The following is a 23,743-nucleotide window of genomic DNA, read 5'->3' as shown; positions in this document are numbered from 1 at the left end:
CATATACAACCGATCGCTCGACGAAAGATCCGTACCCAAAGACTGGAAGGTTGCACAGGTCACACCAATACTCAAGAAAGACAGGGGAGTAAGCCACTAAATTACAGGTCCATATCATTAACGTCGATCTGCAGCAGTATTTTGGAACACGTATTGTGTTCGAACATTATTTATTACCTGGAAGAAAACGGTCTGTTGACACACAGTCAACACGGATTTAGAAAACATCGTTCTTGTGAAACACAATTATCTCTTTACTCGCACAAAGTGTTGGGTGCTATTGAAAAGGGATTTCAAATTAATTCCGTATTTCCAGATTTCCGGCAGGCTTTTGGCACTGTGCCACACAAACGGCTTGTAGTGAAATTTCGTGCTTATGGAATATCGTCTCATTTACATGACTCGATCTGTGATTTCCTGTCAGAGAAGTCACAGTTCGTAGTAACTGGCGGAAAGTCATCGAGTAAAACAGAAGTGATTTCGGGCGTTCCATTTGCTGTTCCTTGTCTGTATAAACGATTTGGGAGACATTCTGAATACCCTTCTTATGTTGTTCCCAGATGACACTGGGGTTTATCGACTAGTAATGTCATCAGAAGATCAAAACAATCTGCAAAGCGATTAAGAAAAGATATCTGTATGGCGCGAAAATTGGCAATTGACCCTAAATAACGAAAAGTGTGAGGTCATCCACATGAGTGCTAAAAGGAATCCGTTAAACTTCGGTTACAGGATAAACCAGTCAAATCTAAAGGTCGTAAATCCAACTAAGTACCTGGGAATGAAAATTATGAAGAACTTAAATTGGAAGGAACATATAGAAAATGTTGTGGGGAAGGCTAACCAAAGACTTCGTTTTATTGGCAGGACACTTACAACATGTAATAGATCTACTAAGCAAACTGCCAACACTAGCCTACGCTTGTCGCCGGCCGGAGTCGCCGAGCTGTTAAAGGCGCTACAGTCTGGAACCGCACGACCGCTACGGTCGCAGGTTGGAATCCTGCTTCGGGCATGGATGTGTGTGCTGTCCTTAGGTTAGTTAGGTTTAAGTAGTTCTTAGTTCTAGGGGACTTATGACCACAGCAGTTGAGTCCCATAGTGCTCAGAGCCATTTGAACCTGCGCTTGTCCGTACTATTTTAGAATACTGCTGCGTGGTGTGGAATCCTTAACAGATAGGATTGATCAGGTTACCTTCCATTCAGAGGGCTGTTCCACTCAGCGACTGTTACATTGACTTGTAAATAATAGATTTCAGCTATCAGTCGTACTTTTTAAATTTTGTTGGCAGACCTAGATTTCAGCTAGAAACTAGCCATTCTCAATGCACTATCATTTTTGATCAATGCATGTAATGCCTATCGGTCGGGCTTCATCCAAATTGAATACTACATATGATTGACGTGGTACATCGAAAAAGTTCAAAGAAGGGCAGCACGTCTTATATCGTTGCGAAATAGGGGAGAGAGTGTCACAGAAATGATACAGGATTTGGGGTGGACATAATTAAAACAGGCTTTTTCGCTGCGGCGGAGTCTTCTCACGAAATTCCAGTCACCAACTTTCTCCTCCGAATGAAAAAATCTTTTGTTGACGCCGATCTACATAGGCAGAAACTATCACCATAATAAAACAAGGGAAATCAGAGCTCGCACGGAAAGATATACATGTTTGTTTTTTCCGTGCTCTGTACGAGACTGGTGTGGTGTCACCGCCAGACACCACACTTGCTAGGTGGTAGCCTTTAAATCGGCCGCGGTCCGTTAGTATACGTCGGACCCGCGTGTCGCCACTATCAGTGATGCAGACCGAGCGCCGCCACACGGCAGGTCTAGAGAGACTTCCTAGCACTCGCCCCAGTTGTACAGCCGACTTTGCTAGCGATGGTTCACTGACAAATTACGCTCTCATTTGCCGAGACGATAGTTAGCATAGCCTTCAGCTACGTCATTTGCTACGACCTAGCAAGGCGCCATATTCAGTTACTATTGATACTGTAATTATGTACCATCAAGAGCGACGTTCACCATTAATGGATTAAAGTTAAGTATTCCACCAGCTATGTCCGTTTTTCTAAATTCTAATTTCCTTGTCCTGTTCCAGACCTCACGCCAGCCTGCGTGAGCTAAAACGCGTGCCTTTCGGCCTCCTCTAGTAACACGGTGTTGGCTCTCCTGCCAACCAAACCAACTGGAATAATAGAGAATTGTGAAGGTGGTTCGATCAACCCTGTACCAGGCACGTAAATGTGATTTGCAGAGTAACAATGTAGATGTAGGTGTAGGTATAGATATTCTACTACAATTTCATATGAACAATTTCAAATATTTACCTAAAATTGCTGTCCTCTCGTTATTTTGGTCTACATATTCATGCGAACAATCATTTTCAAGCACTAGCTCTATCAAGAGTTAATTGAGAAGTCGTCTTATTGCTGCGAAACTGAAATCGTGCCTAAAATTAAAAATAGCAACATACTAACTTGATTAACCTGCCCAAATTTTCCAGTGAGATGCAAGACCATTAATCGATCAACCCTGTACCAGGCACGTAAATGTGATTTGCAGAGTAACAATGTAGATGTAGGTGTAGGTATAGATATTCTACTACAATTTCATATGAACAATTTCAAATATTTACCTAAAATTGCTGTCCTCTCGTTATTTTGGTCTACATATTCATGCGAACAATCATTTTCAAGCACTAGCTCTATCAAGAGTTAATTGAGAAGTCGTCTTATTGCTGAGAAACTGAAATCGTGCCTAAAATTAAAAATAGCAACATACTAACTTGATTAACCTGCCCAAATTTTCCAGTGAGATGCAAGACCATTAATCACATAGTGTATGTCTGTCATTGGCATAATTTAATTTTATAGACATCTTACAATTTAATTTTATCAATAAATTATATCGTTATTAAGTATGATATCAAATGCAACGTACTTTTAATTTAAAATTCGAAGTAAAGTTCATTATGTTAATTTCAGTGAGCGTTTTGAAGTGAAAGAAGTCGAAGTGTAGAGTATTGAGAAGGGTATGTTGAAATTGTCTGGAGATATGGAGAGAATAAATGAAAGGAGATAGACGAAGGGAGTAATACAAAACGATTGTGGATGGGAGAATTGGAAGAGATCGACAACAGCGAACGTTCCTCAACCAGATCGAGGACATTTTCAGCAAAGGCCAGCTTCGAAGTACACCAATTAAGTTAAAAACAACGTATATGCCTATAAAAAGGAAATCAGCGTATGGCGTCGTTGGCCGGGAGGCCGCTATTCGGGGAAGTTCGGCCGCCAGGAGCAAGTCTTATTTCATTCGACGTCACATTGGGTAACTTGCGCGCCGGTGATGAGGATGAGATGATGATGAGGACAACACAACACCCAGTCCCTGAGCGGAGAAAATCCCCGTCGCAGCCGAGAATCGAACCCGGGCCCGCTTGCATGGGAGGCGAGCACGTTACTACCCAGCTAAGCAGGCGGACGTATCTGCCTATATACGAGTAGTTTAAAAAATTTGGCTCCCAAAAGAAATTTCAATCGTTGTACAGAAATGTTGCTACTGGGTTCTGTTGACTAATGAGTTTGCCGACCACTGGCCTAGTTAAAGCTGTCGACAGTTTTATGAAGATAAGAGAGAAAAGAAAGGAAGATAAATGGGAAAGACACTGGAAGCAAATAATTCCTCCATCAGTATACGGTCAGACACAAGATGTTAAGAGTAGTACTTGAGTGAAAGCAGTCAGGAGAAAGAAGTTAGTATTGAGAGTTTAAATGATGTGTAAGGTAGTAAGAGTGTGGAAGTTAAGGAAAATGAGGGATTAGCAGCTCTAATGTCTTGTGAGAATTCAGAGGCAGAATTAGCTGTAATGCCAAACTAATTAAATGTGTGCTCTATTGAGCTAAATTAGCGTGTGCATAACAACATGGGGGATATTAATTTAGATTCAGTGCTATATACCTCGTTGGAAGTTTATGGGCGATGTATACAGGTCGTGGATCCTGAGGAAGGTGTAATCCAGGACGGAGATGTAAAGGGAGGTACAATGATTTGTGTGTTGTGCAGAGTGTAGCTGCGAAAGGTAATTTTGTTGTAGATACAGAGAAGGATGTACAGGAAGCTATTGATGGTGTTACTTATGTTGCAAATGTTTTAGATAATGAGGTGGTACAGACACATTTAGTCATAAATATTGCACCAGACTCGTCGCCACCTGTTATAGCGATGCTCGCTCAAAACGGGGCAGACTGTAAAAGAAGAAAGGGGGAATGTCCTTTTAATACTAGCGCTCGGATTGGTAGAAGCTGTTGCCAAGGACTTAGTGCTGCGAGGTTCATCCCACACAGAGGACGTATCAATTAAACTGTGTCTTAAGTCATGAGGATTCAATGAATTCAAATTGACATTTTTTCCGAATTTAAGCGCCGCATCCTGTACTCAATTATTTCTTCAAATTTCGATATGAGCAGCGTGACAGCTCTTTTATTTAAAAGGCATCCTGCTGAAGACAGGAATCGTAGAGGTAATTGCGGGTTGTGACTACAATGAGATCTGCAGTCAGCGTCACTTGTTACTACACACTAACTATCGGCTTGACCATAGTAACCACGCTCAGCAGGCACAGTAACCTGACCTTTCATTTTTTGTTAGCGGAGGGGTGAAACCGAAAGAAACTTGGTGCATATTCACTTTCTTCGGCTTTTCGCCTTTCTTGGGCCCGTTTTTCTTTACGCTGCATTGGTGTTAAAGGAAAAGCGGTGATTTGCAGAATGTGTAAACAAGAATCTAAAACACTGTGAATACATTGCAAGCCAGTTTTATAGGGAAATACAGTTTTTAATCAATAAATATAAAAATTTATAATCATATTATGTATCTATATTTCCAAAATGACCACAGAAGTTGCTTTATAAATAAAAGCAAAACGCATCTCATGAAAAGCCGGCCGAAGTGGCCGAGCGTTACTAGACGCTACAGTCTGGAACTGCGCGACCGCTACGGTCGCAGGTTCGAATCCTGCCTCGGGCATGGATATGTGTGATGTCCTTAGGTTAGTTAGGTTTAAGTAGTTCTAAGTTCTAGGGGACTGATGACCTCGGACGTTAAGTCCCATAGTGCTCAGAGCCAGCCATCTCATGAAAAATACTCTTTAAATGCCGTAAGCTTAAGATGGAAAACTAAAAATAATTAATTACAGGTGGTGCTGCATCCATTGATGAACTCCTCAGTAAAACCAACTGATTTGTGTATACATACAATATAACTTCTGCACAATTTTAGTACAGTAATGTGTTCATTGTAAATGTGTGTGTGTGTGTGTGTGTGTGTGTGTGTGTGTGTGTGTAAGTACAATCTAACTTCTGCACCATTTCAGTGCAGTAATGTGTTCAATGTAAATAAGTATTATAGTAGTTGTATTACATGTTTATTACCTTATAAATAAATAAATAAACTTTTTAATTTTAAATTCAGTGCATTAGTATTTGTAAAATGACTCATTCGCATAGTGTTCATTAAAAAATGACGATAATTCCACTTGGGACCTGTGGAAAGTACATTAGCTTATTTGTTTTAGTTGTAAATATTTGTCATATATTGTTGTTTTTCCGACATGTTCCACATCCTCGACGACCTCCTCACTACGGATCAGTTGGAATGGAAGTAAATCTAATCTAATCTAAATGGTTGCGCAAACAAGCATCTATAACAGGGATGCATAGCCCACGGCCCACCATTGATCTCATTGTGACCTGCCCGTTATCGTTCGTTCTTCTAATTTTTAGTTCTACATCTACATCTACATCCATACTCCACAAGCCATCTGACGGTGTGTGGCGGAGGGTACCCTGAGTACCTCTATCGGTTCTCCCTTCTATTCCAGTCTCGTATTGTTCGTGGAAAGAAGGATTGTCGGTATGCTTCTGTGTGGGCTCTAATTTCTCTGATTTTATCCACATGATCTCTTCGCGAGATATACGTAGGAGGGAGCAATATACTGCTTGACTCTTCGGTGAAGGCATGTTCTCGAAACTTTAACAAAAGCACGTACCGAGCTACTGAGCGTCTCTCTTGCAGTGTCTTCCACTAGAGTTTATCTATCATCTCCGTAACGCTTTCGCGATTGCTAAATGATCCTTCTACAAATCTTTCAGTCCCTCCTGAGTGGAGACAGAGGGCCCTTGTAGAACGTCGTTCTTTTGAGCCCTGTCTAGCTGGTACTGCGGCGGGGGAATCCCAGTTTGGAATAATAACTTGTGTGATAGCACAATATTTTTGGAACTTGCGGCGGCCCTTACGTAGTCACAGTAAGAGGTTTGCGACCAACGGTAATAGCAACTAGGTAACCTCTGATCTATAATAAAATTGTATAGAATTCAGTAGTAAATCTTAAATTCTGTGTTATATCCTTTAAACCGAAAATTGCTCGAAGATAATAATATTTTTGCAGGTTAGTCATCACAAACTGCCCCCGTATGGCCCACGCCCTAGGTTCAGCCTAGGGTCAATCAAGCACTCTCAAATATGGTACTGTTCCGAGTCGTTGTGTGTGCTTTTCCTCAGCTGCTGCTTAACTACAGGGTGGGAAAATTAAAATTGGGCCAGAAAATATTTCATGCACATGTAGATAGGCAACCCATCTTACATCATCCACCCTGGATGTGGGTTATATAAGTTGGAGTGGCTAATTAAGTGCATGAAATAATTTCTGGGCCACTTTTATTTTGCGCATCTTGTAGTAGTTGGCTTTTCATATCACTACTCCACATCTGCTATACCGATTGTAGCTTTTGGTCGGGGAATTCTGTTTCCTACCTCTGCCACAGACCATTCATCCCTTATGATGTTGCTCTGTAGAAGTATATCTCAGTCAGATGTTAATTTTACTGTTAATTCTCACTCTGTCTTTGCCAAAGACGATTACTTTTGTTTTAGAAAAAAACATTTTTATAATTATTGTAGTTTTCCTCCAGATGTCACCCTCTTCGTCTAATGTGGCTCTAGAACTTCGTAGATACCATCTCAAAAAGCGATATTACCGATGAAACTTCCTGGCAGATTAAAACTGTGTGCCCGACCGAGACTCGAACTCGAGACCTTTGCCTTTCGCGGGCAAGTGACCAGATTTGTGTATCATTATCATCATTGTGTGATCAAACGTAACTGACTCATACTGGATAACTATGGCGAGGCGTTATCATGTCATGAATCATTAAGAATTATAAATAATTGTGTATGTCCCTGTATACTTAACGCACTGGTAGTATATGAAAACGTTTGACCTTTACAATAAACAGGTTCGTTTTTCAAAAATGAATATACATTTGAGTACCACAGCCAAAAAGAGGGTGCAATAAATCCATGTGAACAAACTCAACAGGAGAGCAGTTTTAAAAATTGACACCTGACGATACATGTGCCTAAATTGAGTTCCTGAAACCTACCTTTGTTAGTAGCACGTAATTGATGAAGTAATTGTACACGTTTTAGTTGTATGAGTATTTTTATGTAATTGAAACCAAAGTGACATGAATCCTTGCAGGGTATACTACATTGTATGCTCGAAACACATTTAGTTTATTTCTGGGTTTTATAAATTTACTGTGCCATGAAAAGAAACTTTTGTATATTTAAATATTGTTCAGTATTTTGAAAGTAGTAATACTTCATAAATGCGGTGATGAAGACAATATACCTCTTATGCGCTAGAGAAGATTTGTAGTGTTTGGCTTTGGGAGAACAGAATATTTTAAGTTCTTACAAGTCTACGGATTTCTCTCGAGATGTGAGAGGAAAGCTGAAAAATATCTCACACTGCAAGGCCAAACAAAATGACAGTGGCACGGTAAACCATTACAGTCGTAGCTTTTTCTGTATGTGATTCTTTTTGGCAAGCATTTTGAGAGCGAAAAGGTTCTCCATCTTGAAATTCTGGGACCATTTCTTCTGGAGTTCTGGATTTTTTTCGTCACCATCGGTAAAATTATCCATCGTACGTTGTACTCACGATGAAATTCAGACTGGGTCTCAGTGTCAAACAAAATCTGTTTCACTAGTCGAGTTTTAAATGAAAAGATGATGTGCGATCCCATATTGTATTGTCCTTTATTTTACCTATCAGAAAATTTTCACTGTTAATTGGACTCAGTGTGGCATTTAGAGATACGCTTCTTTTTTGTTCCCCAGTAGACGCTCGACTTGCCTCCTTTTCCCCCTGCACGTGTACAATAAAAAGTCAGTATTTCTATCAGTAGCCTTTTTCATGCGTAAGGCACTAGTACAACACTGAACTTAAGCTACACAAAGTATCATTAAATATACGAGTATTTTACAAAAAAGTATATTTCTCCCTTTCTCTGCTGTGGTCTTCATTTGTAAGCTGCAGTGTGCATACACTGTACTAATGATCTGCCCCAGCTACGTACAATAGCACTAGTATCTATGACCAGAAGATGTGTGTGGGGTATCGGTAATTTCACTACACGCCACCACTTAGAGTTATGAGTAAAATTCGGAGAACTGAAACCAGTGCTTTAAATGTAATTAAAGCGGTTCCGGTACTGTGACTTCCCGGGGGTGTTTTTGAAATTGCGGGTTCTTAAAACGATATTTTAATGCTCTTCTCGGCACTTTAAAGTGTGAATACAAAATTTTAATGGTAAAAAATAAAACTCCCGTGTGCGCCAACAATCTTTCATTACATGTTTTACGAAGTAACTTAAATATTATTTCTCAGTTAAAGATTTATTACAAAAAAGAAACTACAGTAAAAACACATGTAAATTTGAACTATAAGCTACTGAAGAAGTAGGAAAAAACTTAATGTGTTAAGTTACAGTTTATACAATCGTCCAAAGCTTTGAAAGGTTTTCTCTGTACGTCCCACGTCTCGCTCTTTCCTTGCGGGGTGTCGTCCATTTAGCAGCCAAGATTTCACGTACTTTGAAGGGTGCAACTGAGTCAGTGGTGGGCCATTCAGAAAAAGTAGTGAAGAACCAGCTTTTATTAACAGAGAGGCTCTACCGTCATTAATGATCAAATTCATTCTGGAAAACCCTATTTCACATTCACTTGGTGACAATGGAATTATCTCGATGGTAGCTGCCAACGGAAGCAAATTTGTGGGATACCTTGTTTCGTTTTCATAACTTCCACAGAAGTTTTCACAATTGTCGAAAACATACTCATGCAGGTGAGTCACCAGGTCACACCCATATCCCACTGCCCGCCACGTCTAGATGAAGTACGAGTACAGTCTATTACCGCACCAAGCAGTCATGGTTTTTTTCATCGATTCAACCGCAGCAAAATGTTCTCAAAGTTCTCAAGAGACATGAATGTTGTCTGTCCTATATTAATTGGCTTTGGGGCGACGTGTCATGGCGATTGGCGATGATGGGAGCCGCAAGCTACCGCGATACCTCGTTAACCCCAGTGCAGTACCAGTCTGAAGGGAGGTACAGCCTTATGGCTATATTATTTACCCACAAACCTTCCTCATGAATCACTCTGTCTACTAGAGAAACCCGTATAAATATTCCTACAGTAGTTCCTAAGATTAGCCTTCACATACCGACAGAAAAATGCGGACCGGGACTTTGATTTGTAACACAGATGGATAACTCCAAAGGAGTTCTGTCATTCACCACTAGATGACCAGACGGAGATTTCAGTTCATCACAGTTCACCAATTTATTCAAAATTTATAAATTATATAAACTAACCTTCCTTGTGAACCAATCTCTCTACTAATGAAAACCGTATTACACATGTTTATATGCAACTGTTTTTAAATTTTAATAATTCATAGTGCATGAAGACTATGGCTCAGCACAATAAACAAGTATAGCTCAACTACACTAACAAAAATCCCTACCACAGTTCCTCAGTTTAACCTGAACCTACAGACAGAAACTGTAGCAGATTTTAATATAAGTGTGTGTAGATGATATGCTGTTTGCGGCCTCATAACAAAGTGCCATGCTAATTGTATGGGTCCGTATGCAATTCCTTATAAATTTCAGTGGTTCAGGGTGCATGATTGTGATGGATTGCATTAGCTGGCCCGTATGACTCATTTACGCTATAACCCCGACTATAGATCCTCAGATTAGCCCGAACGTACAGACAAAAACTGCGGCAGGGGACTGTAATGGTTCAAATGGCTCTGAGCACTATGGGACTCAACATCTTAGGTCATAAGTCCCCTAGAACTTAGAACTACTTAAACCTAACTAACCTAGGGACATCACACACACCCATGCCCGAGGCAGGATTCGAACCTGCGACCGTAGCAGTCCCGCGGTTCCGGACTGCTGCGCCAGAACCGCACGGCCACCGCGGCCGGCAGGGGACTGTAATTTATGTATGTGTAGAAGCCGATATGTCGCAGGACTCCACTCAGTTATACATATCTATATACAATTTCTTACAAAGTTTAATGATTCATGGTGCACGACGATGATGGCTCGCCATAGTTCGCCACTATGACTCAATTATGCTGACCAGATGGCGATAATATCATTAAAACTAGTCGCAGAGTAAACTTATATTGTAACTTCCCGGAAGCTATATCTTCCTTTTTCAAATACACATTATTTTCCACGAACGTTTGCTTTTGAGAGTAGTCATAAAGGTTTAATTATCACCTCAAAAAAGTCTAGTTGCGTAGTTGGTTTCTGTTTGTTTACAGATGTGTGTCCATAATCCTGGTACACATTGAAATCTTTGCATCACAGCAACGTAGCGTGCTGCTAGATGGAGCAGCCCATTGAAGAAGTGGAGCTTAAAAAAATTCCCCAAAAGCTGCTGTAATGTGTATTTACTTACGATAAAATAGTTAAGATCAAATGATACAGTACATGCCAAAACAATTAAAATGAAGTATTGTACAAACCAGACATTCATGGATGCCGTTACATTAGGTTGGCGCCAAATACATAAATACCAACAGTAGCAACATCTAAAATTGATAATAATCATGAAATATCCGAGAATTTTCCATACAGGACGGTCAACCAGTTTGGTAATACTTTGGACTGTCGCTTCTCACCTGCGTGGCACAGTCAGGATATTGACTACACTGCAGTGTGAGATCCGCTAACTTCCCTTTGACGGAGTGGGATGGAGAAAGTGTCATAGGATATTTAGCACAGGTGATGATGGAACGAAGAGGAGAAGTTTGTTAGGAAGTGAATAATGGTGCAAACACTTCCAAATACATCTGCATCTATATGTATACTCCGGAAGCCACCCAACGGTGTGTGGCGGAGGGCACTTTATGTGCCACTGTCATTACCTCCCTTTCCTGTTACAGTCACGTAGCCGGACGGTGTAGCCGTGCGGTTCTAGACGCTTCAATCTGGAACTGCGTGGCCGCTACGGTCGCAGGTTCGAATCCTGCCTCGGGCATGGATGTGTGTGATGTCCTTAGGTTAGTTAGGTTTAAGTAGTTCTAAGTTCTAGGGGACTGATGACCACAGATGTTAAGTCCTAAAGTGCTCAGAGCCATTTGAACCATTTTTGAACCAGTCACGTATGGTTCGCGGGAAGAACATCTGCCGGAAAGCCTCCGTGCGCGCTCGAATCTCTCTAATTTTACATTCGTGATCTCCTAGGGAGGTATAAGTAGGGGGAAGCAATATATTCGATACCTCATCCAGAAACGCACCTTCTCGAAACCTGGACAGCAAGCTCCAACGCGATGCAGAGCACCTCTCTTGCAGAGTCTGCCACCTGAGTTTGCTAAACATCTCCGTAACGCTATCACGCTTACCAAATAACCCTGTGACGAAACGAGCCGCTCTTCTTTGAATCTTCTCTATCTCCTCTGTCAACCTGACCTAGTACGGATCCCACACTGATGAGCATTACTCAAGTATGGGTCGAACGAATGTCTTGTAAGCCACCTCCTTTGTTGATGGACTACATTTTCTAAGGACTCTCCCAATGAATATCAACGTGGCACCCTCCTTACCAACTATTAACTTTTTGTAATCATTCCACTTCAAATCGTTCCATACGCATACTCCCAGATATTTTACAGCAGTAACTGCTACCAGTGTTTGTTCCGCTATCATATAATCATACAATAAAGGATCCTTCTTTCTATGTATTCGCAATACATTACATTTGTCTATGATCAGGGCTTCCCGACCCGTGGTCCGCGGACCCCTTTGGGGTCCGCCGGCTCTTTCTAGGGGGTCCGAGGCCACCTTTCACCAAATCGTCTAAAATAATGAGTAAAATTATTGAATAAAAATGTGAAAATCAAATTCATCACTATTTTTTTTTCGTGTGAAAAAATGTGTACTTTTACTTCAGGTCGTATCCCCAAGCAGCCTTTGCGGCTCGTAAGTGAGAACGCATACACAGTTTAGTGCCGGAGAATGCGGCTTCTCTGATCAACTATTTCGCAACAATACGGGGGTCGTTTGTGCCCCCGTTCACGGCGCTAGATGTGCCGAAACCTTTTACGCATGCGCGGAGCGAGCTCTGTCGACCAATCACAGCGCTCGCTGGCACGTATGCGGCCCCAGGCATCATTAAATGTTAAACTTGCTTTGTCAGTGCACTATCAATTTCATAAGTCGATTTTTGACCAGTTTACTACTTCTAACATGGGTCGGTGGCTGAAGTCAGGATCATTGAAGAAGGCTGCAGTTTCCCCATCGCCTTCACAACAAGGGAAGTTTCCAGTTGAAATGAATGAGGAGGGAGGACGACCAAAGGAAGACTTTACATACATTTGAACATTTTTCTTCGGATTTCACGAAAACCCACACACACACACATACACACACACACACACACACACACACATACACACACACACACACACACACACACACACACACACACACACACACACGACTGTTACGAAATATGCATGCTCCTTAGACAGCAGTAGCCAAATAGTAGAAGTGAACAAATCATAAGTGGCAGCTTGTCAACAGCGAACAGTTTAGGCGTGACGTTGATTGCTCTTGGAGGAAGACAGCTCCATCGTGTGAAATTTCAATTACCAAGTAATTTTAATCAGGCTATAGTGTTTTGAACAAAGTGAGTAAATCCACTAGTAAGTGTCTGGATACAGTGGGAATTCAAATTGTATCGTTAATTTCAAGTTGTTTTCATTCATCTCTAAACCAAAGACTATTGATACTTCGGGGGGGGGGGGGCATTGGGAACATGGCACTTGCATTAAGAAGCTTTCAGTTCCCATGGGTTTCGCTCTGAAATTTAAAGTTACTAGCCGGCCGGAGAGTGGCCGAGCGGTTAAAGGCGCTACAGTCTGGAACCGCACGACCGCTACGGTCGCAGGTTCGAATCCTGCCTCGGGCATGGATGTATGTGATGTCCTTAGGTTAGTTAGGTTTAAGTAGTTCTAAGTTCTAGGGGACTTATGACCACAGCAGTTGAGTCCCATAGTGCTCAGAGCCATTTGAACCATTTTTTAAAGTTACTGTGCTCTTGACTGACTAGGGGTCCGCCATGGATTTTCGACTGAAGAAGGAGTCCGCCAGCTGAAAAGGTTGGGAAGCCTGGTCTATGTTAAGGGTCAGTTGCCACTCCCTGCACCAAGTGCCTATCCACTGCAGATCTTCCTGCATTTCGCTGCAATTTTCTAATGCTGCAACTTCTCTGTATACTACAGCATCATCCGCGAAAAGCCGCATGGAACTTTCGACACTATTCACTAGGTCATTTATACATATTGTGAAAAACAATGGTCCCGTAACTCTCCCCTGTGGCACGCCAGAGGTTATTTTAACGTCTGTAGACGTCTCTTCATTGAGAACAACATGCTGTGTTCTGTTTGCTAAAAACTCTTCAATCAAGCCACACAGCTGGTCTGATATTCCGTAGGCTCTTACTTTGTTTATCAGGCAACAGTGCGGAACTGTATCGAACGCCTTCCGGAAGTCAAGGAAAACGCCGTCTACCTGGGAGCCTGTATCTAATTTTTTCTGGGTCTCATGAACAAATAAAGCGAGTTGGGTCTCACACAATCGCTGTTACCGGAATCCATGTTGATTCCTACAAAGTATATTTTGGGTTTCCGGAAATGACATGATACGCGAGCAAAAAACATGTTCTAAAATTCTACAACAGATCGATGTCAGAGATATAGGCCTATAGTTTTGCGCATCTGCTCGACGACCCTTCTTGAAAACTGGAACTACCTGTGCTCTTTTCCAATCATTTGGAACCTTCCGTTCCTCTGGAGACTTGCGGTACATGGCTGTTAGAAAGCGGGAAAGTTCTTTCGCATACTCTGTGTAGAATCGAATTGGTATCCCGTCAGGTCCAGTGGACTTTCCTCTGTTGAGTGATTTCAGTTGCTTTTCTATTCCTTGGACACTTATTTCGATGTCAGCCAGTTTTTCGTTCGTGCGAGGATTTAGAGAAGGAACTGCAGTACGGTCTTCCTCTGTGAAGCAGCTTTGGAAAAAGGTGTTTAGTATTTCCAGAATGTCTGGATATGCTGTTTCGAGCCACTTACTGATTTAACGTAAGTCCAGAACTTCCTAGGATTTTCTGTTAAGACGGTACATAGAATTTTACTTTCGAATTCATTGAACGCTTCACGCATAGCCCTCCTTACGCTAACTTTGACATCGTTTAGCTTCTGTTTGTCTGAGAGGTTTTGGTACACTTTATTTTACTCACTTTATTTTACTCGGAGAGGCATCTCACAGTGGCCTTTTATCCATCAGTGACTGCACTGTACCACTCTAGCAACCCCTATTTTCTGAGTACTACCTTTTGGTATCAAAGACGATTACTTTGCTAGTGTCTCGTCCCATTGCTATCATCAGATGGATACTTTAATCAAGATTCCCTTCTATACACCGACAACTACCAATTATTTGCGCATTGCGACTCATGCTGCTAAACACTAGGAGATAGTACTTCTAAACACCAACTCTTGATTTTTATTTATTTGTTTATTTAAAATTTTTGCGTGTAGGCCATGAAGCTTATAACTTTTGCAAACGTCCTACATAGGTTGAGCAGATTAACATAGATAACACATACAGTAGTGTACATATATTCATATTAATATTCTAATTATATTACATGTTACAACAGAGGGCAAGTAGGTTAGAATTCACTGAGTGAATATAAATATTTATTTACTAAGAAGCCTTTTAACTTCCTGTGGGACAGCTATATTTCACAAGTTTTCAAAGCATGTGGCGGCTTGTTGAACAATATCTGCCCATTAATATAAGGACTATTATCAGCTATTTTTAATTTTGTCCGCGCGGCACCCCCCGTCGGAGGTTCGAGCCCTCCATCGGGGATCTACATCTACATCTACATCCATACTCCGCAAGCCACCTGTCGGTGTGTGGCGGAGGGTACCTTGAGTACCTCTATCGGTTCTCCCTTCTATTCCAGTCTCGTATTGTTCGTGGAAAGAAGGATTGTCGGTATGCTTCTGTGTGGGCCCTAATCTCTCTGATTTTATCCTCATGGTCTCTTCGCGAGATATACGTAGAAGGGGGCAATATACTGCTTGACTCTTTGGTGAAGGTATGTTCTCGAAACTTCAAAAAAAGCCCGTACCGAGCTACTGAGCGTCTCTCCTGCAGAGTCTTCCACTGGAGTTTATCTATCATCTCCGTAACGCTTTCGCGATTACTAAATGATCCTGTAACGAAGCGCGCTGCTCTCCATTGGATCTTCTCAATCTCTTCTATCAACCCTATCTGGTACAGATCCCACACTGCTGAGCAGTATTCAAGCAGTGGGCGAACAAGTGTACTGAAACCTACTTCCTTTGTTTTCGGATTGCATTTCCTTAGGTTTCTTCCAATGAATCTCAGTCTGGCATCTGCTTTACCGACGATCAACTTTATATGATCATTCCATTTTAAATCTCTCGTAATGCGTACTCCCAGATAATTTATGGAATTAACTGCTTCCAGTTGCTGACCTGCTATATTGTAGCTAAATGATAAGGGATCTTTCTTTCTACGTCTTCGCACAACATTACACTTGTCTACATTGAGATTCAATTGCCATTCCCTGCACCATGCGTCAATTCGCTGCAGATCCGCCTGCATTTCAGTACAATTTTCCATTGTTACAACCTCTCGATATACCACAGCATCATCCCCAAAAAGGCTCAGTGTACTTCCGATGTCATTCACAAGGTCATTTATGTATATTGTGAATAGCAACGGTCCTACTACACTCCCCTGCGGCACACCTGAAATCACTCTTACTTCGGAAGACTTCTCTCCGTTGAGAATGACATGCTGCGTTCTGTTATCTAGGAACTCTTCAATCCAATCACACAATTGGTCTGATAGTCCATATGCTCTTACTTTGTTCATTAAACAACTGTGGGAAACTGTATCGAACGCCTTGCGGAAGTCAAGAAACACGGCATCTACCTGTGAACCCGTGTCTATGGCCCTCTGAGTCTCGTGGACGAATAGCGCGAGCTGGGTTTCACACGACCGTCTTTTTCGAAACCCATGCTGATTCCTACAGAGTAGATTTCTAGTCTCCAGAAAAGTCATTATACTTGAACATAATACGTGTTCCAAAATTCTACAACTGATAGAACTATAGTTCTGCACATCTGTTCGACGACCCTTCTTAAAAACGGGGATGACCTGTGCCCTTTTCCAATCCTTTGGAACGCTATGCTCTTCTAGAGACCTAGGGTACACCGCTGCAAGAAGGGGGGAAAGTTCCTTCGCGTACTCTGTGTAAAATCGAACTGGTATCCCATCAGGTCCAGCGGCCTTTCCTCTTTTGAGCGATTTTAATGGTTTCTCTATCCCTCTGTCGTCTATTTCGATATCTACCATTTTTTCATCTGTGCGACAATCTAGAGAAGCAACTACAATGCAGTCTTCCTCTGTGAAACAGCTTTGGAAAAAGACATTTAGTATTTCGGCCTTTAGTCCGTCATCCTCTGTTTCAATACCATTTTGGTCACAGAGTGTCTGGACGTGTTGTTTTGATCCACCTACCGCTTTGACATAAGACCAAAATTTCTTAGGATTTTCTGCCCGGTGTATGTGTGTGTTGTCCATAGTGTAAGTTATTTTAAGTTAGATTAAGTAGTGTGTAGGCTTAGGGACTGATGACCTCAGCAGTTTGGTCCCATAAGACCTTACAACAAATTTCCAATTTTTTTTTAATTTTGTCCTCTGCCTGATGTAGTTATCCTTACTTCTGCTATAATTATGTGTATTACGGCACTTATTGACTTGGCTTTTACTATTTATAAAAAATACAATAAGTTTATACAAGTAAAAGGAATATACTGTTAAATATTTATGTTGGACAAAGATTTCACGACAGGATTCTCTGGACTTCATCCTTGCATTAATCTAATGGCTCTTTTCGGTAATACTAACATTCTTTGCAGGTGCAACTCTGCTGGACAACCCCACAGTTCAACACTATAATTAAGAAATGGATAAACCGTTCCATAGTAAACAATTTTTAGTGTTTGACTTGTGACTATTTTTGCCAGCTGACTTATCAGATACGTGCTACTGCTGATTTTCTCACATACAGAAGTGATGCTGTTTACCCAACGGAGATTTTTGTCCAGCTGGACACCAAGGAATTTAATATTATCTGCTTCTGGTGATGTAATACCACAAATATTGTTTATTCCAGCCTCATAAGAACCATTTGTTTTAAATGTTAGTAGCTGGGATTTACTGATGTTGATGTTTAGACCCCAGAGTAGAAAAAAATGTGGTTACTTCCATCACACGCTTATGAGAAAGGTGTCATCAGCATAGGTTACTAGATATGAATTGAAGGATTGTGTCATCCTAATTACATAAACCACAAGAGAAAGGGACCAGTGATCGATCCCTCTGGTACTCCCTCGATTACTGTATCTCTAGAAGACTAGGATCTCTGCCTCTTCCTATTCCTTTATTTCACAACCACCTACACAGGCAGGCTTTCTCTACTCCCAACCCGGATGAGCACATCTGTATCCGAGTACCGAGAATACAGTCGCAGGTTACTTTATTCATCTGTTTCATTTCACCACCTCGCCTCTAACGCCCATCCACCCTACTCTTGAAACTCTGCAGTCCTTGTGTAGCATCTGCTACATCCAAATTTTGTTTTTTCCTAGCTCAGAGAATAAACTAAACTAACAGTGCCTGATTGCAGCATACACTTTACATTATGTGCTTTCAGTTTATTTAAAAAAAGTTGCCTGTAGGTGGCAGCATTTGTCAGCATATCTTCGAGAAATTAAGGAAATTTCTGTTTCTTTTCAGTAATTTCGACTATAATGCCTTTATAACACGCTGTAATGTGCTGATATACCCTACACTATGGAAAAAGTGATTGTTTTTTATCACAACAAAACAGAAATATACAGGGGTTGGACAAAAGCATGGAAACAGGGAGAGAAATGCGTGACTGAACATATAAGCAGATGGTAGCCAAGCTTCCAGGTTGCGCTATTGTATTGGACCACTACTGGCGCCCGTGGAATGTCCTCAGTATGTGGCAAGAGTCAATCGCGATCACCACAGTGTTATGTGTAGTTGTGAGTGCCTTATGCTAGAGCTAAGTGAATTCAAATGAGAGCAAACTATTGGAGCTGTCAGTGATGCAAATTCCTATAACAGTAAAACGTGGTGCCGAAGCCATGAAACCTGGACTATAGAGCAATGGAAGAAACTTGTTTGGTCGTATGAATCTTCTTTCACACTTTTTCCGTCTTCTGGATGAATTTATGCGCCAAGAGTGAAACTTGTGGAGGGGATTGATATAATTTTGGGCAGCCACATCGTGGTACGTATTTCCAAGGACACATGGCCACTCTGCTAGGTCACATTACTTTCAACGATTATGTGACCGTTTTGACAGATCAGGTCCATCCCCAGGGGTGGTGCTGTGTTTCAAGACGACAAGATTCCTGTTCACACAGCTTGCATCGCTTAGGACCGATTTTGTGAGCGTGAGGATGAGTTGTTCCATCTCCTCTACACACTACTGCCATCAGATCTCAATATTATTGAGCGTATGTGGTCCACTTTAGAGAGACTGGTACGTGACCGCTACTCACCTCCATCATCGTAACCTAAAACTGCCACTATTTCGCAGGAATAATGGTATAAGATTTCCTTGAAAACCATACAGGACCTAGATTTAACAAATCTGGGGCAACTGGAAACTGGTTTGAGTGTCAATGGGTTTCCTACGCTGGGTTAAAAATGGTCATGTGGTGTTTTCATTTATTTGTCCACCCCCCCCCCCCCCCCACACACACACACACCTTTTTTCGATGTATCAAAAGGACTACATTCGGCAACGACCTACACTCTCACATTTCCAGTGATATTATTTTCATAATTTTTTATGTGTTTAATATTGAGTTTTCTGAGTGTTACACACATTTCAGCTATCTTTAATACAAATATTATTCACTCAGAATGTGTACTACCATTTTCGTGGATAATACTATTTTGTTTAAATTTAGTGTTTAACCTTATTTTGTCCCTGAACAATACATTGACAACCAACTTTTCGTTTACAAAATGAAAAACTCAGGAATGAAAAGTATTATGTCTCTATGCTAGTGTTGTCAAATATGTGGAGTCTACGAATCCAACGTGCTCGGTTTGTTAGACAAACAGTACAGAAAAATCCTATTAATGAGTTTTATTAAAAAATGGAAATATACAATACTTACCTTCGCAATTACACAAATGTGTCGCTAGCGAAGGGCTACATACAAAATAATCAAGCTTCTTCTGTGTAAACAATTCCTAGTTTGAGCTACACTACTGGCCATTAAAATTGCTACGCCAAGAAGAAATCCAGATGATAAACGGGTATTCATTGGACAAATATATTATACTAGAACTGACATATGATTACATTTTCACGCAATTTGGGTGCATAGTTCCTGAGAAATCAGTATCCAGAACAACCACCTCTGGCCGTAATAACGGCCTTGATACGCCTGGGCATTGAGTCAAACAGGACTTGAATAGTGTGTACAGGTACAGTTGCCCATGCAGCTTCAACACGATACCACAGTTCATCAAGAGTAGTGACTGGCGTATTGTGACGAGCCAGTTGCTCGACCACCATTGACCAGACGTTTTCAATTGGTGAGAGATCTGGAGAATGCGTTGGCCAGCGTAGCAGTCGAACATTTTCTGTATCCAGAAAGGACCGTGCAGGACCTGCAACATGCGGCCGTGCAATATCCTGCTGAAATGTAGGGTTTCGCAGGGATCGAATGAAGGGTAGAGCCACGGGTCGTAACACATCTGAAATGTAACGTCCACTGTTCAAACTGCCGTCAGTGCAACCAAGGGGTGACTGAGACGTGTAACCAATGGCACCCCATACCATCACGCCGGGTGATACGCCAGTATGGCGATGACGAATACAAGCTTCGAATGTGCGTTCAACGCGATGTCGCCAAACACGGATACGATAAACCGCAATCGCGATACGCTACAATCCGACCTTTATCACAGTAGGAAACGTGATGGTACGCATTTCTCCTCCTTACACGAGGCATCACAACAACGTTTCACCAGGCAACGCCGGTCAACTGCTGTTTGTGTATGAGAAATCGGTTGGAAACCTTCCTCATGTCAGCACGTTGTAGGTGTCGCCATCGGCGCCAACCTTGTGTGAATGCTCTGAAAAGCTAATCATCTGCATATCACAGCATCTTCTTGCTGTCGGTTAAATTTCGAGTCTGTAGCACGTCATCTTCGTGGTGTAGCAATTTTAATGGCCAGTAGTGTACGTAGAGTGTACAAGTGAAGTAATGAGTGTTACGCTTCTATCCAAGTCGCTGATCTTGAAGCTACTATCAACTAGGCCGCGACCAGTAGAGCGCGGCGGTTATGTCCTTCACACAGCGGCCGCTGCTGTCGCGTTGTTCTCCTGGAGGGGGGTCCGGTCAGTGTGCGATTGGCTGACTTCTTCTCACAGCCATCTCTTCTCTCTCGTTCCTGACTGGAGAAACGGCACTTGACTTTACGCCGTAACAAAAAGGATAAACAATAATTCATCTTAGTTATTTTGACTTTTACTATTTATTATACAGTTTTGTTAATATGTTGATGACTTTGAAGATCGTTCCTCAATGAGAACTGGTTGTCGATAGATAAATGCACATTATACCAGTGTTTGGTGGTTTCGTGCTGCTGTCTTTATCTACATATTGAAGCTACACACCGCTGATTGCAAATTAATTGGGGCATCGTGTGGTAATTGGTTTCTGGCAACAGCGGCAATATTTTAGCTATGTCGGACAAATCCAGGCGGCTAATTAAGCCATCTGGACACAGCTGCAATATTTAAACAGTATGTATAGGATGAGCCATTTTGTCTTGGCTGCTGTAGGGCTGTGCTACGGTACTGTAGCGCGGGATTTCATTGTTTACCAGAGCTGTAGACTGCAAACAGATTGAATGTTAATTATGTAATTTGATTTAATTATAGTTGGTAATTAAAACTTTATGACTACCCTTCGTGATTACTACTTTGTGTTTTAATGTGTACCAGTATGCGCTGAAAAGGCATAAACATAAATTTTGGTGCAGTTTTCATCACTTACTCGAAATGTTGACTCTTTATTTCCCATGATATTTTGTTTTTCAGGTAGCCGGCACCATAGCGACGTACGAAGTGGTGCTCTTGCAGCTGAACGACGTGAACGCCTTCAGCAGGACGGAACAGCAGTCCCTCAATTCGACAGAACCCGTTTGCTCGTAACCATTGCTCGCATCGAGAACATTTTGTCAGCTGCTGATGATTGCATTCAAGTACTCAGCAATCGTATTTTCATCTAAAACAAAGCAGCCTTTCCTACAGAGGACACAATTTACTAACCGGCAAATGTCCTACTCGCGTGTGACGCCTGATGATTTATGAACGAAGTGTATGAGACACATGTTTGCTTCTTGCTCGACGAAGAAAAAGTGAAGAATGTTGGTTAAGGGTACTGAATGTGAGACTTAGCGGCCTTGTCGACGACAGGACAAATACGGCTAAATACTAAATCTTTCCAGAATGCAGTTAGCCTACTTCCCCCTGGCATGACATGCGGTCGTGATCACATGGCGAAACCGTGGCAAATCTCGCTGTAGGGGCAGTTATAAACGACTTCCAACATCTAAGGAGCGTTGCAGAGGACGTAAGGTGGAGATTTTATTCCACTTCCCAAGAAACTAGCCGTTAGGGTGACTCTTTGTTTTCCAAGTTTGACTTTTTCTTTGCTTTGAGCTACTCCCCAGTTTAATTCGAGTCCATTCCACACAAAAATGAGTTTTACACAATTCGGACTCAACGGTAGAAAAGGAAATGATGCCTCAGCTCTCATATTTGGAAACAAAGAAAACTAAAAAACGCATAAAAATCTCTGTAAAAATCTTTTGACTCAAGAACTATTCTTCAGAAGTAGCTAACTAGCCAACAACATTACTACCTACCGTTTAAGTATTAATATTATTCTGCTAACTTTAACAATAGTATCGCTAAAGCTACTCTTTACAGCTTTTTTAAACAAATACTAGTAAACCCACGATTCCTTAAGGCCCGCTTTACACAGTACGTGCTACACGAACAAGAAAGTTGTTATCTACTGCAGCGCTCCACGCGACAGACAGTCCAACTACAAAAAAGCGTTTACACGGTACGTGCTTGTCTAGCCGTCTGGTAAAGTGTCTACTGTATTTTTTTTTTTTTTTTTTTTTTTTTTTTTTTTTTTTTTTTTTTTTTTTTTTTTTGTCATTTCCAGCAAGTGAACCGACGGCTTAGATTCACTTTTCTGACTGTCAATGATATTTAAGTGTATTTTAGACGGAAGCTGTGACGCAGTATTTAGTTGTTTTCGTGCAGTTTATGTGAAATTAAGTCAGTTACATGTGTAAACGACCTCACTATAAAAGCAGGTAATCATGAACACACCAATAGAAATGTTGCGTTTCTGTCGTCTATGTTAATTTACTATGTTAACTCACTCTTTTTCTTTCGTGAGAATACACATTAGGGCTCATGTGCGGGTAAACAACAACATATTTTTCAGAGCAGTTTCAGATAGATCCGGATCACAGATTTACATTCACTTCCTCATACAAGCGTCTTATCGTCTAAATTCCAGCGAATGCTTGTAGCAGATGTTCCACCCGTTAACAATTCAGGAGATGAACAGACTACAACGTTTCGTTGAGCAGGAGACACAATTTACAAAAACTTAGCGCTATTTGTAAGTTGTGGTCCACCTGCCGGTCGTCTACTCATGCGCGAAGCACTTTCATACGTATGAGAATAGGATCCATCTTACTCCATCACGCAGCAGCGGCCGATGGAACCGGGTTGTCATGGATAATCTTGCTAGCTCACACGTCCTATGTAGAACGGGCTTAAGAGATCGAATTGTCATGTATAAAACGCTTCAAACTTCTGGTTACTTTATAAATGTGTTAAATACTTCACGTTAAGCATCTAATAAGGGAACCTCCCCATCGCACCCTCCTCAGATTTAGTTATAAGTTGGCACAGTGGATAGGCCTTGAAAAACTGAACACAGATCAATCGAGAAAACAGGAAGAAATTGTGTGGAACTATGAAAAAATAAGCAAAATATACAAACTGAGTAGTCCATGCGCAAGATAGGCAACATCAAGGATAGTGTAAGCTCAGGAGCGCCGTGGTCCCGTGGTTAGCGTGAGCAGCTGTGGAACGAGAAGTTCTTGGTTCACG

The 23,743-nt window shown here is 41.5% G+C and overlaps 1 protein-coding gene across 1 annotated transcript in view; it reads left to right on the top strand.

Moving 5' to 3' along the window:
• The window catches only part of LOC124593922 (gustatory receptor for sugar taste 64f-like), a 122,268-nt gene extending 100,514 nt beyond the window's left edge, over positions 1-21,754 (top strand). Inside the window, 1 exon segment of the mRNA XM_047132271.1 lies at positions 21,641-21,754. Within this exon segment, the coding sequence (XP_046988227.1) occupies positions 21,641-21,754 (114 nt within the window).
• The last annotated feature ends 1,989 nt before the right edge of the window (positions 21,755-23,743 follow it).

The sequence above is a fragment of the Schistocerca americana genome, chromosome 2 (genome assembly GCF_021461395.2).
Source record: "Schistocerca americana isolate TAMUIC-IGC-003095 chromosome 2, iqSchAmer2.1, whole genome shotgun sequence".
NCBI lineage: Eukaryota > Metazoa > Arthropoda > Insecta > Orthoptera > Acrididae > Schistocerca > Schistocerca americana.
This window is presented reverse-complemented; position numbering and strand designations above follow the sequence as displayed.